This window comes from Octodon degus, unplaced genomic scaffold (assembly GCF_000260255.1).
Source record: "Octodon degus isolate 3935 unplaced genomic scaffold, OctDeg1.0 scaffold00018, whole genome shotgun sequence".
Lineage (NCBI taxonomy): Eukaryota > Metazoa > Chordata > Mammalia > Rodentia > Octodontidae > Octodon > Octodon degus.
Genome location: NW_004524594.1, coordinates 19,217,280 through 19,234,273, shown reverse-complemented (window position 1 = coordinate 19,234,273; position 16,994 = coordinate 19,217,280). Strand labels below are relative to the sequence as shown.

The 16,994-nt window shown below is 49.2% G+C and overlaps 1 protein-coding gene across 2 annotated transcripts; it reads right to left on the bottom strand.

Moving 5' to 3' along the window:
* Window positions 1–6,336: 6,336 nt before the first annotated feature.
* On the bottom strand, window positions 6,337–12,860 carry Oraov1 (oral cancer overexpressed 1). Of its 2 annotated transcripts, none has more exons than XM_004627112.2 (5): window positions 12,684–12,860; window positions 11,291–11,396; window positions 10,071–10,141; window positions 7,352–7,469; window positions 6,337–7,050 (listed from the first exon to the last, which is right to left on the bottom strand). In XM_004627112.2, exons 1-5 carry the CDS (start codon window positions 12,731–12,733, stop codon window positions 6,982–6,984), a joined length of 414 nt encoding a protein of 137 aa, XP_004627169.1. In that variant the 5' UTR covers window positions 12,734–12,860; the 3' UTR covers window positions 6,337–6,981. The 2 variants fall into 2 exon arrangements, with proteins under 2 accessions (XP_004627169.1, XP_023566562.1); XM_023710794.1 differs by having other exon boundaries at window positions 7,352–7,466.
* Between the last annotated feature and the right edge of the window lie 4,134 nt (window positions 12,861–16,994).

Here is a 16,994-nt window from a genome sequence, read left to right as displayed (position 1 = left end):
ACAATAGCCTGTGGACGGGTGGGCGGGCAGGTCCAGGGCTGCCGGCCTTGGGCCCCACATCCGGGGGCATTGTCACCACGACTCCCAGGGCACACGGAGAGGATGGGGAAGAGAGAATGTGGAGGCTCGAGGAAGGGGCTGTGGTGGGCTCAGGCCTATCAAAGGCTGCGACATCCATTAATCCTTTCGATTTTCACCTAGTGGTGGCAGGGAGGGGGTGCAGATCGCTCCGGTTCCAGACCTGGGCCCTCCAGGCTGATTGTCTGGGCATCTCCTCCCCCTGCGATTCCAGAGGCTGGAGCAGCTGAAGGTCACGGCATGCACTACAGAGCTGAACACTAAGCAGTTCCTCCCTGGGTCCCCAGACAGTCCTGTAGGCTGGCGAAGAGGAGGGGACAGACACGCTGGCCTGGCGAGGGTTGCAAATCTGGCCATACGCTCCAGGCAGGCACGAGGATCCCAAGGGTACCAGACTCACTTAGGAGCAGCCAGAAGCATGTGGGGTTTTGTGGCCACACTCTCCGTTGCACTGGGCAACTCTGCCAAGCCTTGCACCTTATCAGCCAGGCTGCTTGGTAAATGAACAAGTCCACTATGTGCTGGTAAGGTTCAACTTACAAAGATAAGCAGCAGGTTGAGTTTGGGAGTAGAAGGGTATTTGTCGCTCTACTGTAGGCTGGTAAACTGAGGCCCAGGGTGGTGTAGTGATACCACCTGGATCACACAACTGGTATGTGACCCTGCCAAGCCTGGGGTCCAGGGCTCACACTCCTCTCCCTGGGAACTGTGCATCAGGACACACACACCCTCCATGTGACGGTTTTCCTCTAAGGGCTACTACACATGTGGGCCTAATTTTGCCAGCTGACCCTGTGTGCTAGGCTTCAGGCCACAAGCTCCACGGTCAGTGCTTGTCTTGGTCCCCTGGCCTGGAGTAGGACAGCCACACAGCTGGCAGTGGATGTCTGAAGCGGACCAGCTATTAAAAACGAAGGCCACACGCCCATATACGCACAGACTAATCAAACATTTCCCAGTAAAAGACACAAAGTTTGGACTTCAGCTCTGTGACACTCGGGTTGTACAATTTGGCCTCTCCAAGCCTGTTTCCCTACCTGTACAATGGGGCTAACCTGCAGGAACGTGAGCTCATGAGAGGTCCTCCCATGGATCAGTTGGTCAGTCAGCTTCCCATCACCATGACAAATACCTGGGAAAATCAACTCACAAAAAGGACAGGTTTGTGTTGGCTCATAGTTTTGGAGATTCTGGTCCTTGGTCACTTGGTCGTGTGGCTCCCAGCCCAGGACAAAAGCACCACATTGTAGTTAGGAGGCAAAAGAAAAGCCAGGGCAATCAGGTGAAAATACCCAGGCTTCCTTACCACACCGATTCCCTCTCCTGTGTGAACAGTACATAGGTTGCGCTTCATTCGGAAGCAACTCCATCCCCAGCTCTGGGTCAGGCCCTGATAGGTTCAAACCCAGCAGCCCCTTTACATACAAAGAACAGACAAGCAGAGCTGTGCCTTCAAGGGAGGATGTGAAAGCTAACAGCACCAAGATGTGGGGAGACCCTTGCAAAGAGGGTATCCCTCCTCCTCTGGACTCTGGCAGACATTTCTGCTGCCTGGAAGACAGCCTGGCATAGGGTCTGCCCTGTGAGAGCAGAGAAAAGGGACAGGCCTCCATACAAGCTGCTGGACCGAGCCACTCCTGAAATTACACCCCATAGTGTCACTTTGTTTTTAGAGATCCTCATTAACTCTGACAGCTTGCATGTGCTTTCTACCTAGTCGAGATGTAAGGTGTACCAGCAATGGAAGTCCCCAGCCAAATTCTATATTGTTGGCTGGGAGCCCACTGGGGTCAGATAATAACGCATTGATCACTTTGCTGGCCCAGAGCAAGCTCCAAAGGCATTCGGGGAACGACCGAGCCTGATGGGCCTGGGCCAGCTTCCTCTTTTAAGGTGCACTATGTGTCATGGAACATACATGTAACTGAACAGATCTGAAAGTGCCCTAGGCACCCATCTCCCCTGTCTCAGGACAGCTGAATGGCCCTGATTGGCTGAGAGCAAGGCAGGCTGGAGCCAGCCTTCCCTGGCAGCCCTCATCTAGGTCCCTGGGCAAAGTGCCTGAGCCCCAAGGTGGCAGCTGGGTGGAGGGCAGTTCCTGGGGCCCATGACTGCTAGCAAGGCCATCAGTGGTGACAGAAACTTGGGGAGCTGAGTACAGTCCCTTGGGAGGCCCCTGCAATGCCATGCAGGGAATGGTCTGGACTCTGGGTGTCCAGCACCCTCACCCAGCAGGAGAGGGAACTTGTGTCTGATTATTGGAGCTGCCATAACATATTATGACAAATGACGTGGCTAAAAACAATGGAAATGTATTCTCAACTCTGGAGCATGAAGTTGTGGCCTTAGGGTGTCACAGAGGCTTTCGTCTCTCCCATCTTATTGGTGGCTTCTTTCCACTTCACTGAAGCTGTCAGGCTTCCACCCGTAGCTTCACAGAACCTTCTGTTTGCTGTGTGTCTCCTGCTTTTTAAAAGGGCCCAGTTACACAGGACTGAGGTTCCATCCTCCCCCAGTACCTCTTCTTAACTTAAAGCTTCATAGAATCTGCAAAGAGCCAGGGAGATGGCTCAGTGGAATAAGCACTTGCCTGGCAAGAGCAAGGCCCTGAGTTTGATCCCCGGTTCCACCAAAAAAAAAAAAAAAAAAAAGAGAATCTGCAAAGATTCCATTCCCAAATAGGATCACCTTTTCAGGTACAGGGCTCCGACTTGAGATTGGCTTGGAATGAGCTTCAATTGGTAACAATATGCCTGAGCTCTGGAAGCTAGTTGGCGGGTTCACTAGCCCCTGCTGCTCAGGGACAGGCACCCACAGGAAACACCCATGTTCCATACATCCCTGCTCAGAGCAGGCCAGCGCCTCACCAGATCTTTAATAGATTAAGCATGTGCAGGATGCTTTGGGTCCTGCTGCAATTGCTCCAATGAGAGGACAAGGACAGAGACCCTGACCACTGTGACCCCGGATCCAGCTGGTCCAGTGATAGCACAAGGGACAGCCAGAATGATGTCCTGATGGGGCCAGGACTGAGAGCAAGGGCTAGGATGGCTGTGGGAGCCACCAGCCCTGTGGAAAGTCATAGGGAAGTTTATAATATGGAGTGGCTTTCCCAGCAGAGCTGACCGCCCATCATTGCACTCCCATGTCTGGTGACACACAGCCTATTTGCTCTCATTAAACCACCAAGGCTCAGTGACCTCAGTTTTCTGAATCCCAGACCAGGACTGTTGTTCACTTTGCCTGTGAAGGACAGAACAGACTGTGGGCATCAGGGCGAACTCACATGTCTGTTTCACTTTCTGGCATCTCCAGGTCATACAGGTATTTCCAGGTAAGACAGGAGAGAATTCTCCCAAGGTTTAGTGTCAGTCGTCCACCTTCACACATCACCTCCGTCTGTCATTTCCTGGAGTGAGCTGACTACCCACCTCACCCTGGGCTCCAGAGTGCCATATGTCCCTACAAGAGACCTGCTCACTGTGTCTGGGCAGCTCTAGGCCCACTCAGTTGCTGCCTCTCCTGCAGGTGGCCAGCACTGGTCCTTTTCCATAAACCCATCTGTCTTTGCCTCTGACAGCTCCCTGGCTCCAAACACAGGCTGAGAATTAGCAGAGAAACAAGGAACCACCTTCTCGGAGATGAAAATACCTAGTTTAAGCAAACTGCCCTAGTCCCACCATGCCTTGTCAGGCCTGAGGTTAGCCACTTGCTTTGACCACTGGGCTCGTGTCCCTGCCTGTGAAGGAAGTGGCCCTGTCCCATGGCATCAGTGGATGGTCCAGCAATGGGAGGAAGGCTAAGGGCCAGTCACCAGCGGCCACGCTATATTCAGGATGGCTTGTCTCTTTTGCTCCCTTTGCTCATGTCTTACCCCCGAATGAAGGAAAAGTTTTAAGGTGTGAATGTGAAATAGTGACATGCAGCCTTAATTCAGGATGACAATTTGGTCATTGATTAGCTACATGGAGATCAGAGAGTAATTCTGAGGGGAAGCAGTAGTGGAGGATTGATTAATCCTGCTTCTACCCAACTGCTAATAGGCCAGAAAATCCAAACGAACTGTTTTCTCATTCTACACCAAGTGCCTTTGTTCTTACCAAGTCCCATGTTAGCAGGCTATCTGCACAAATTTATATGCTGAGCCCCGGAGGCCCAGCACTATGGAATGTGGCCATAGTGGGACTCTTGTGGAGGTGATTACATTAAAATGAGGTCATTAGGGTGAGCCCTTCTCCAACCTGACTGGGACCCTTATAGGATGAGAAGGGGACACAGACATACCCAGGGTTGATCCCACAAAGACACAGGGAGACACCACCTGTAAGCCAAGGGGAGAGGCCTCAAGAGACACCTACATCTTCCACTTCCAGCCCACAGGATGTGAGCTCTGCCTGTTTGCTATTCAAGCTGCCCACCTGTGGATTTTGTCATGGTGGCCCCAGGAAACTAGGGCACAAAAGATGCTGAAGCTTTGACAGGAAGGAGTAGGTCACACCTTGGGAACCTATAGGAGAGATGAGATCCCATTCGGGGGCTCACAAATCCTCAGTGTAGACCAGAGTCTGTTCAAAACAACCGGCTGGGTGGAATGCGTTTGAGTGGGATGTGAGTGCAGGCACAATATTTGTCAGCACAGTGCCCACTCAACAGCCTTGGACAGCTGGTGCACAGAGACATATAGGTGTGCAGCTTGACTGGTCGGCTCAGCAGCTTGATGGTGACAGCAAGGACCCCCTCTCCTCGTGTCCTGTTGTACACTCAGGTGTGGCTTACACAGGAGCTGCCTACGAGTTGCCTATGGTAGCTCAAGTGTCACATCCCTGTGTGATGACATGCCAGAGGCAGCCGCTCTGAGGAACATGTCCTTTCCCAGCAGATGCCACTCCATCTCACTGGCCCAGATTCCTGACCCAAGAGCTAGAGGTGGTGTCACCAGGGCTCAGGGGCTGCTCGGCAGCTGCCTATGTGGATTTAAGGCCTGCAGGGACCTGTGTTGGTGCTCCAGAAAGTCAGGTGGACACAGGCCAAGGCCAGCACACAGAGGCTTGATGATCAGGGCATGCCGAGGCTCTGTGTGACAGAAGCAGCATCTGTTGCTCAGACCCCTGGGGTGGGAGAGGTGAGACAGTTACATCAGGGAGAGCTCCATGGCTGGCCAGCAGGGCGGACACTTGCCAGGCAGGTGGGGACCATTCTCTTCAGTGACTACTTCTCCCTGGTTATCAGACAGGTGGCAAGGATATAACAGCGGTCCCCCTTGGTTGGCCACACCAATGTTCCTTCAAACCTGGATCCCAACCCTCAGCATGAGGCACATGGTGGCTCCCAGGGTGTTAGAAATGGTACCAGATGAAGGGCTAGCCTGATAGCCCAGTGAGCTACAGTGCCTGCTTAGGCAGGGCGCAGTGGCCGAGGTTTGATCCCCGGTGTGCCGTGCCAGCCCCGCTCCACACACACATGCGCTGAGATGGTGACTGAGACTGTGTGTGGTGGCGTGCACCCGTAATTCCAGCATTTGGGAGGCTGAAAACAGGAGGATCATGAGTCTGATCTACGTAGTGAGACCCTGTAGACCCTGTCCTAAATACAGAAAAAAAGAAAAAATGGTACCAGATGAACCAATGAAACTGGGCTTTAAAATATGCCATTTATTTTATTTTCCTATTAAAGAAACAATACATTATTAAAACAGGTAACTTAGAAAATACAAAATTCCAATGAGGAAAACAGCCAAGGTCCTCTGGCCCAGCACTCTTAGTGCTTTGAAGTTTACCCCACCTCTGGGGACAGTGGGAAGGGCGCAGCAGGCTGCTCTGGGCTGGCACTGGCATTGCTTCCCTGCCCTCAGCTGTCCAGGGAGCCCCAGAGCTTCATGGGCCCGGTGCAGCCAACAGCAGCAGCGCAGCAGAAGGCAGGGCTCCCGGTGCTTTGTGGGGCTGTGGATGCTCCTGCTCCGCTGCAGGGCTCTCAGACCAGGCAATCGCTCCGCAGTCTGTCTGCGCACCTCCAAAGGGGAAACCACCTACCTCCCAGGCCACTGAAGCAATGGAACAAAAGCTGGGAAGGGCAGCACAGTGCACAGTAGCCTCATAAATGCCGAAGGACCAATTATGCCTTCCCATTAACCTACCTCACACCAACCCTCTTCTCTCCCTACATTACTCAGGACTGAACACGGGCCTTTGCCAAGTTCTGTCTAATCCTTCTCATACTTTGGCTAAGTTGCTAAATTGCCCAGGCAAACTTTTTTTTTTCCCCAGAACCGAGGATTGAACTCAGGCCCTTGCACCAGGCAAACTTCTAATTGTCCTACCTCAACCTACCAGAGTATTGGGAATACAGGTGTGTACCACTAAACCTAGTTAACCCTTTTTTTTTCTTTTTTGGGATAGGATCTCACTATGTAGCTTAGGCTGACTTTGAACTCACTCTTTATCCCTTAATCACTCTGTATCAGTTCAAGGCTGGCCTTGAACTCACAACAATCCTCTTCTTCTGTCTCCCCAAGATTGAAATTACTGGTGTGGAGCACCACATCCAGTTCAACTCATTTTTTTTTTTTTTTTAAAGCAACTTCCCCTGAGCTCAGGCCTGCGGTAATCCTAATCCTACCCAGGGTAGCACCTAGCAGGCCTGCCTTGCTGAAAGGTCAGTGAAGCCACCAACTCTAAAATAGCAAGCAGTGAGCAACCTCTCAAGGGATCTGAGGGCTCCCCTGGACAGCACTGCTCACAGCACTGGAGCAACCCAGGCAGAAAACCTCAGGGAACGAGGCCAAACGGGGACCCTCCCTCCACAACAATGAATACCCTGTCATTGTTTTGCCTTTAATGACATTTTTCAACACTTAATATGCAGACATCTGTTCCTTGATGTTTCGTCTTTGTTCATCTGTCATGTTCAGAATGAAAGTCCAGGACCTTCCGCACTAATTTTAAAGTCCGGCTGAACATTGAGTAACGAACAAAACTGAAAACACAAAAGCAAAAAGATGGCATTTTAAAGTCTTGCTCATTTCTGCTCACTAATGAGAACACAGCCCTCTTATGACGGCAGCTTTTCTCACCAGACCTCAGTTAAGTCCGAACACCTGTCCCCCACCCATCCTCAGTTGTCCTGCAGAGAGACAGAAACGATCTGCCTCTGGGACTGTGCACGGGGTGGACTTGGCCAAAGCCAGCACAAAGCAAACCTCATGGACCTGCGCCAGCCACCCCAAAGAAAGGCACACTCTGGCACTCAGGCAGAAAGGGACATACAGAAAACAAACCTGCTTAAATTTTCCTCTAATTTTGTCTAAGTCTTCATGGAGCTTATCATAAGTAGGGTCATCATAGGGGAACTTCTGAATCATTCCAATCAGTGACTCCAAGACCTTCATCTTCCTGCTGTGAAGCACAGAACAGAGGCTTTCAGTCCTCTGTACACAACGAACTCAGCTTATATAATAACCATGCTGCTCACTTAAAAGCAATGGGTGTGCTAAGAGTGCCCCAGTTCCGAGCCCGAGGATTAATGTTCTCATTAAACTAAATAATATTTATTTTCCTAGCAACAGGCTTTTGCCCACACCTAGCGCTTCACAGCAGACAGAAGCAGCGGCACACACGTGTGCTTGCCTCCGTGCCCGCCATGGAGGCGAGCAACTGGGGCAACCTGCATGGCCCTCTTGGTCAGAGACATCAAAACAGAAAACAGACAGAACCAGGCGAGAAAGCAAGTGGCTGTGGCATGAACAAGCCTGTTCGGAGCTGGGACTTTCCAGGAGGGCAGCCCCACTTGCAGCCTTTAGGGGTTCAGCTACAGGTAACCCAGCCCCTCCCAGCGAGGGCAGCACTACTCCCTGGTATCAAGAGCCCAGTTCCCTTTGCCAGGAACACAAGCTTGTCCAGAGGCTGCAAGAGGGCACCCACTCGGTAGGTGGGCGGCCTCAGGCACATCTCCAGGACACTCAGTCATTTCACTCCTCTGAACTTCGATGTCCTCATGCACAAAACTGGGAAACAGCAACTTTGTGTACTTTTAAGAGAACTAAGTCACCTTTGTGAAGTCTGAATTGTGGTATGGAGCAGATATTCAATGACGGGACTCCCTCACTTCCATGGAGTTGGGGATCTCACCTAGGGGCCTTAAAAATAACCTATTTGTTTGTCCTGGGGCTTTCCAAGACACAGGTGACCCAAGGAGCACACTGCCCCTTCAAAGCAAGGCTATGGTCAGTATTTGATCACTCGTAATTCAAAGCAACCACAACCTCCTGAGTACCCAGACACACCCAGCCGGGTGGTAGGAGCCTATGTGTGCCCAAAGGTGGTAGTGCAGGCCCTGGCTGGGCCAGCGTCGTGTGCAGACAGCATCAGCACTGCTGAGCAGGCAGTAGCAGCAGCAACATGTCAAGAATTTACCAAGAAACTGCAGCACCTGGCTGAAAGTGCCCCCTTTGCTTGGTGACAGCGCTCCACGGATTCGTAGGTACAGAAATGCTCACTCCTTCAGGGCAGACCATGCAGGTGGCAACTGTTTTCTCTTTAATATCCTTATTTTAAAAATGGAAAAGTATTCCTTTTCCAAAAACATTCTCCTTTCACCATTCACCCATAAAAAATAACCCTATAGAGCTGGGGCACAGCTCAGTGGCAGAGTACCTGCTCAGCACATGTGAGGTCCTAGAGTTGATTTAAAAAAAAAAAAAAAAAAAAAAAAGTACTGACTTAGAAAATCCAAACATTGCAAATATGCAGGCTTTAGGTTCCAGAGATCTCAGGGCCTGGCCAGTACGCTGCTTGTAGACATTAGGAGACCTTTGTTCGGGGCCAGGGCTGGCTGCTGCCTGCCCTGGCAAGACAGCGTTTGAATAAGCAGTACCCCTGAGTGGTGATAGTGGGCAGAAGTGGAGACTGCCAAAGAGCTCCCGAACAGTACCCTTCAGGGTTCTGTCCTTTTTGGACCTAGTGGAGAACCAAGCTCAGCTGTGACTGCCACCCGGTGGCAGCACAGGCCGTCAACAACTAGTCTACGTCACCACCAACTGCCCTGTCCCTCAAGGCCTCAGGAAAACCCTTTACAGTACACCCTAGGTAACCTAAGCATCTGTTCAAACAAAAGGAGCAGACAGGTAACATGCACAAGTTAGACTACAGGCAACCCTGGCAGCATGATACTTAGTCACAGGTATCCTTGTTCTTGCTTTTAAATATGGGCATGACCCAGGCTACAGAAATTCAAAATATCTAAAATAAAAGGACAGATCATATGGAAAGGGGATGCTACCTTCCCTGCCATGCTGGGAAGGCACCAGGCACCCAAGTGCTACATGGGGCCAACCTACATCCACCTTCTCTTGGCAGCAGCAGGCACCCAACTATATGCATCTTCTACTTAAGGGTTTGCTTCCAGCCTAAGAATGAAGACTGGTAAGACAGCCTCCATGCGTGGGTCAGGCAGGCAAGCAAAACATGGTGGGATGGCTCAGTAATGTAGAAGACAATTCAAATGGCATATAACACTTACATAGGGCTTCCAAGTACTGGAAAATGAGTCATGCATGTTGGAAGGCTTTCTGGCTAAGGAAAAGGCGCTGACAATGGGGTCAGTGCTTCTGAACCATCAGAGACCACTGCAATCCATTCATCAGCAGCTCAGGGGAGGGATGAATAGGACAGAAGTCACTTAGTATCACTTTACTGCTGTGGCGTCTAAAAGCCCCTCAGTGCTTTAATAACTCCAGGAACAAGGCAGGGGAAGCAAGAACTCCTGTGACAAGTAACGACGCCCAGTGTTCATCAGATACCCAAATGCGCCCTGCACTACTTATTATTTCAAGTTTTCTAACAATATTCAAATTTGACATTATTTTCTCCATTTTACAGATGAGGAAACTGAGATGGAGTGAAGTCACAATGAGAAAGGTCACTAGGAGTAGCTAACAGCCTGCACCCATCCTGGCCCATATATTGAGAAAGAAGGAAAAAGGACAGCTCCAACGTCACCTGTCTTTCTCACTGGCACAACTATGCAGGAGGCACTTCCATACAAGAGCAAAACCTTGATAGCACCCGATCTGCCAATTAAAAAAGATTGAAGAGTGAGGTTAACAAGCAACTACCTGTACTTTCTCATGACCAAACTCTCAAAGCACAAGGCACAAGAGCAGCCATACTTCCTTTCCATTACTGTTCTGGAGGGACCCGCGGAACTTTGGACAATGAAAGTTAGGTGTTAAGTCATCAACCACCATGACAGGCTCCATGCTGCTTATCCCTGTTTTCACGTCCCAAGCAATCCCCTTGACTACTAGGGCGGTGGCTGGCGGCATCAACAGAACCGGAGGAAGGAGCGCTCACTTCTGAGGGCTCACTTAAAAGGAAAATGTCATTTCTGCTTGCTCTTCTGGATCACAGCTCTTAAGTGTTACAACAACAGAGCAAACAAGGGGAAGGTTCATGTCCACTGTTGCCTGCGTGTGCCACACCAACACCAGGCCTTCAGAGGGGACCACAGCTCTGGCTGACACTATGGCTGCAGCCTCCTAAGGCCCTAAGCCAGAACACCTCAGCCAGGTGGTTCATAAATTCCCTCCCCTCAGAAACCCTGCAGGGAAAAGGGGGTGTATTTTAAGGCCCTATGCTGTAGGCATCTGTTTTGTGGGACGGGATTGTTGTGACTGCCTTACCTCAGGCTCTGCCATTTAGAGCCAGGTATCTCTCTGTAAGAGAGGACCAATCTAGGACAAAGGATAAGAGGAAAAAAAGTATAAATTTTATGGAATTTTTTGTTTGCTTTGTGACACAGGGTCTTGTTCACAGGTTCAGGCTGGCTTTAAACTCACTATGTAGCCTGGGCTGCCCTTGAGCCCACAGCAACGCCTCACCTTAGCCTCCGGAGGAGAATTTCTATGTAAACACAGGCACCCACTGTGAGGCTGAAGAGACTAGAAAGTACCACAACACTGCAACGTAAGGTGGGGTGCTCAAGGACTTGTTTTCTCATTCTCCAGCTGCACAATTTAATTATCTCCATGGCACAGTGTGCGGTCAGTTCTGCACTAAGAACACTTCTCCATCAACACTGTGTCCAGCCCATTAAGCCCGACACAAAGGCCTTGCAATGCTACGAGGCCTGATGCTCTGGATGGATCTCACTGAACATTCATGTAAACCATACACTATAAAGGAACAGAGTTTGCTTCTAAATGAGAGTTACTCCATACCTCTGATCCAATTTTGGCTCCATGTAAGGTACCATGTTGTCTTCCTTCAATTATACCCAAACTACTGCCTTCTTCGTAGCCTTCCTGGTACCCCTCTCCGTGGAACCTGAGACGGAGAAGAAGCACACTTCATCAAACAGGAAAGAGACTTCTTTCTCGAAATAATTCTCCTCTCTTATATTAACTAGACCCCACAGAGTAAGACTAACTAGGGCAGAAGTCTAAAACGTGAGTCCCGTGGTCCAGTTCTGGTCCGGCTCTCCCCTGCCCTGAGTGTCTCAGCTCACCAGTCACTGTGTGCCATCTGAGACTAGTTTTTTTTGTCTTCTACAGGAGGTGAGCTAAATGAGTAATTCTCACAACTGGTAAGGGGCCAGAAACAGTGAAAATTTAAGTTATAAACTCAAGAGCCTGACAGTGAAGTGGCCTGGAGTAAAGCCCAGGAATCTACTTTTCAATCTCCTAGGTGACTCTGGTCTGAAGCCACCATAGAAAGGGGACCAAAGCTCTAAGTGTACAGGCAACACTAATTTGCACCAGTTGTTTCCAAAAACCTCTGCAAGATGTACGGCTCTTTTCATCCTATCTCCCTAGATTAACAGGGAGAAATGCCATTATGTCATCACAAAATGAGATAACTGGAATGTGGTAAAGCCACTGGCTTTAATCGTTCCATGGCGGCAGGGCAGTGCTTTAAATCCATTGCCTAAACTGGGCTAACACAGCTGAGAAACACTACCCGGCTGGGTTCTCTTTTAAAGCAAGTCCTAGGGGCCGGGGAGATGGCTCAGTAGAATAAGCGCTTCCCTGGAAAGCGCAAGGTCAAGGGTCTAAGTTCAATCCCCGGTTCCACAAAAAAAAAAAAAAAATCATCAAAGCAAGTCCCAAACAAATGGCAGGGACGGAAAGTCAAATGTTCCCTGGCTGCGTTAACCGGCATCCACCGCCGTCTCCTGTGGGCCTGAGGACAGCCAAAAGGCCAAGCGCCCCGCTCCGCCCGCTGCCTCCCTGGGAGCTCCCCAGGGGCTCCGGGAACAAAGGGACGCCGCCTGACACATGGATCAACAGGTCCATGAATACTGCCGTATGCCTGGCAATTAAGAAACAAGAAAAGTAGCAGCTCCCAGATGGCACGCCTGTGCCACTAGCGCAGGGGGCGTTCCTGGAGGAACGCAGTCCTCAGGCCGAGCAGATGCTAGGGGCGGCGGGCGAGGCGGGTCCCGAGCAGCTGGGCACGTGGCGGGTCTGGACGAACGAGGAGCAAGGCGAACTCATTAGCGCTCGCTTTCAGGGCCACTCGGCGGTGGGCGCAAGCGGGTACCCCATCCCGCAGCCCGTCAGCTACAACCAGGCCCGGAATTGCAGGCGGCCGCGGCCCAGCCTCGCCACCCACCTCTCATCTGCCATCACGATGGCGTCGAATATGTCCAGACTCTCGGCCATCGCGGTAGCCAGGCCCTCCCCACTAGACTCTGGGGGGCCGACTTCTGAGGATTACAGCCCCTAGCTCGCAACAGAACAAACACCTGGCTTCCGAGGAGGTAAAGTTCACTTCCGGAAGCGGCCGCGCGGAGCCCGTCGGGAAACCACGGCAAGCAGGAGGGGCCAAAAGAAGCCAGGACGCCTGCACGGCTGAGACAGTGGGCGGAGCTGGTCTCCGACGAAGCCCCGCCTATTGTCCTTTTCTCCTCCCTCTTTCCTGGAGCGCTAGGCGGACGGGTGGCCCCGCAGAGCTGGCCTTTGTCGGAGCGCAGAGCGTTGCAGGCCTCGTTTTTATTTATTTATTTTTTTTTAAAGCCAGACAGATGTGAGTGAATTACTAAACATGACAGGAAAAGAATTTGAAAAGTTATCAAATAACCGGCTCCTTTGGAGACTCCGGGCCCCGAAGCTCCGCCCGTGGGATTTGGGGGAAGTGGAGGAAGCTGACTGCGGGCTGCAGGGCGGGGCGCAGAGGAGAGTTGCGCGGTCCAGCAGCCCGCAGCGGGATCCGGAGGTGTTCTGCCCCCATTGGCGTAGGGACCTCCGAAAAGGCAAATAATAAATAACAAATGTGGCCATCTGTTCTTGATATGTAAGAGTTCTTGCAAAGTGAAATACAAAAAGCTGTGCGTGCAGTTGCCTGGTGTCTTGAGTCCTTTTTTTTTTTTCAGTTTATGTTTATTTTTTGGTTTTCTTGCTGCGATCTGAACGTGTGGGTTACCAGCTTGCTAGGTAAGGGTTCTACCACTGAGCTAAACCCCAAACCCGAACGTCGGCTATTGCTGTGTGTGTTTAAAACAAATACAAGGTGATTCATGCAACATAAGAATTAAACATCAGAGAGGTTTGACCCCCACCCCCACTCCAGGCATTCCAACTGGAGGCCTCCATTCTTAACAAAACAACAACCAAAAAACCCCACACCATTTGGTTTTTGCTCTCCTACGTCATCTCTACCAGAGATACTTTTTTGAACGAGATATTTAAAAAGCTATTTCAAACTATCAGCAACAACAGAACATAATGGGAAACACCAGAAATACTTCCTTTCAAATGAAGAATAATAAAACAAGAATGCATTTATCCCATACATGCTAACTGGATGTTTTTCTACAAGACCCAGCCCATGCAGTAACACGTGGCACAGAAGCAAGAAGTGTAAGCATCAAAAAGAAAAAAAAAAAGTATCGCTATTTCCAAGTGTGATGCCATTCTCAAAAATTTATCTGAAGTCTCAGAAGTCCTGACAGGGTCGGGTAAGGAGTAACGTGCTAACCCTACAGAAATTAGCAGTTGCCTGTGAAGGATGTCGTGGGAAAATCACTTTACAGTAGCCACAAACTCCTTAGAAAGAATAATTTCTAACAAACTCAAGCAGGACCATGTGAAACTGTTGTAGGCAGCTGAATTAGAATGATAGGCAGTCAGACAGGGCCAGGCCCTCGAAGGAGACAGCACAGAAGACAAGATACCTTGCAACTGTGAGAGAGACGGATGCTCCTGCTATGGGCCAGACCCAAAGACCGAAGATCGACAAATGCTCACCTCCCTAAAGATTAGCATCCGGGATTGATTGTCACCCTGAGGAAGCCAGGAAGAGTCACTAATCCAACTGCTACCAGCTACCGGATAAACTGTCCTATATTCATGCACGCTTGCTATGTGACTTTCTTCCCCATTCAGTCCATGATTTCATCAGTTTTACCCGAGCAGTGGAGCTTGTAACCCTATTGGTTGACCATAGTTTTGTCCCACCTCATGCCCACCTAAGTGAGTTCCCGTGGTCTCCATCTTAGACTTAGTATTATTTCCATTAGAACTATCAGTTACTACTCCCTCCCCCATACACCTGGGGCCCTCACCCGCATGGTTTTACTCTTATGAAAATCCCTGGAAGAGACAGCTTCCCGGGACAACCCACTTGGACCCCCCTTTTGTCCTTCTCTCAGAAAAGAGCTTTCTTTCCCCCAATAAATATACTCTGCTCTTAACCTCTGTTTTTCCTAAAATTCATTCTTCCGTCTTAGAGAACATGAACTCGGCCCAGGTATTTTTTTTTTTTTCAGGTTGGGAGTTTCATTCCCCAATATCAAAACAAACTAGAGATAAATAACAAATTAGTACCAAGCAAAATTCCTATAATCTGAGAAAATGTGTCCAGATTCTAAATTTCATCGTCGTGATTAGACAGTTAACAATAACACATATTTATGAAAGGGCATGACACGGACAGCTTGCCAAGTCAGATACAGAAAGATAAAATTTGGTACAAATGTGGAATGCTGGCTCAAGAATGCACAGATCAACGAATTCGACTAGAATGGGGCAGAATGAATGCAGAGATGCACAGCCTCACATGCTAAAAAGAGGGCCCCAGGTGTATGGGGGAGGGAGTAGTAACTGATAGTTCTAATGGAAATAATACTAATAATGGTCAAATTCCATTTATATTTCACTCCATTCAAGATATTTTCCAAGGGCCAGGGAGATGGCTCAGTAGAATAAGCGCTTGCGTGGCAAGCGCAAGGGCCTGAGTTCAATCCCTGGTTCCGAAAAAGAAAAGATATTTCCAAATGAGCTGGGTGTAATCCCAGCACAAGGAAAGCTGAAGCAGGTTCACTTCATGTTCAAGGCCAGCCTGGATTACAGAATGAAATCCTGTCTCAACACAAAACAAAACAAAACTTCAGGTGAATTAAAGAGTTAAAAAAGGGGCTGGGGAGATGGCTCAGTAGAATAAGTGATTGCCTAGCAAGCACAAGGGCGTGAGTTCAATCCCTGGCTCCACCAGAAAAAAAAGAAGAAGAAGAAAGAAAAAGAAAGGAAAGAAAGAAAGAACTTTGAAAAGTCCGGGCTGGACATTCAGGAGGGTAAAAGTGTGCCTCTGAGCACATAAAATGCATACAGGAACTCACAACTGGAAAACCTAAGTAATTTGAACCTATGTAGATACAAATTTCTTCATCCCAAAAGCAAGAAGTTCAATACCCAGTTCCGCCAAAAAAAAAAAAAAAAAAAAAAAAAAAAAAGAAAAGAAAAAAAAAATGAGAAGAAAAAGTAAAATTAAAAACCAGAGAATAATATGGGAAAATGCTTGTCATAAACATTATAAATGAAAGAATCATATTTTTGGTTTATAAAGAACTTATTAAAGTGGTCAAGAAGTATACACTTTTTTAAATTTATTTTTATTTTTTTGCGGAACCAGGGATTGAACTCAGGCCCTTGCTCTTGCCAGGGAAGCGATTCTTCCACTGAGCCGTCTTCCCAGCCCCCTAAATGTGCGCATCTTAACAGCAAAAGTGAAAGGGCCGCAGATGTGCGTATACTCACAACTCGGGGGTAAGAGCACCAGGTGCACACGGGGACCCCCTTGTCCATCCTCACAGGAACCTTGAGACAGGCAAGGAGATGCATCTTTTTTTTTTTTTTAGGTGCATCTTTTTAACCTTTAAAAAAAATATAGAGGGGCTGGGGAGATAGCTTGGCAGTCTAGATGTCCATTTGGTAAGCACAAGGACCCGAGTTTGATCCCGGGTACCACATGCTGTGCTGGCCCCAGAACCTGGGTGCACCATGCTGGCTCCAAAACCAGGCACAGTGGCACATGCCTGTAATCCCAGCACTGGGGAGGCTGAGACAGGATGATCACTCTGAGCCCGAGCTGTGTATCGAGACCCAGTACCAAATAAATAAATAAATAAATAATAAAAGAATAAAATATGTAGAAATTATTGTTTTCTTCATCATTTTTGAGCCACCACGCCCTCTGTGGGAGGCCAGCTCAGTATGCTCGGGGTGGGACCCAGGCACCATGTGGTGTCAGGGTTCAAACCTGGGTCCCTGCACTTGCCAAGCGGACACTTAGGCTACTGAGCTATCTCACCGGCCCCTGCTTTCTTTCTTTTAGGATTAAAAGATGCTTTCATTGTCCTCAAGTACATAGCTTTAAGCTAATTTTTGGTCGCGTGGTTCAGAAAGTCAGGAAAGGAACCTTAAGTACATTGTACACTCTGACCTCGTTGCTTTATTTCTAGGATTTCATCTCAAGGAAACAATGAGAGGAATGTGAAAATTTTACATATGAGGACACACAGGGCAGTGTGTTTTGTAAAATCAACTGGAAAAGCAGTATGAAGTGACCAAAGACTGATGGTGACACCTGGTGGGATATTCATATGGAAAACTGTTTTTTGTTTTGTTTTTTTTTTTTTTTTTTTTT

Coding starts and splice junctions, on each gene's coding strand:
- Oraov1 (XM_004627112.2), bottom strand. CDS start 12,733: ATGGCCGAGAGTCTGGACATATTCGACGCCATCGTGATGGCAGATGAG. Junction 10,142..11,290: donor GAGCCAAAATTGGATCAGAG/GTATGGAGTAAC, acceptor TTTAATTGGCAG/ATCGGGTGCTATCAAGGTTT. Junction 7,470..10,070: donor TGTGCCAGTGAGAAAGACAG/GTGACGTTGGAG, acceptor TGTGCTTCACAG/CAGGAAGATGAAGGTCTTGG.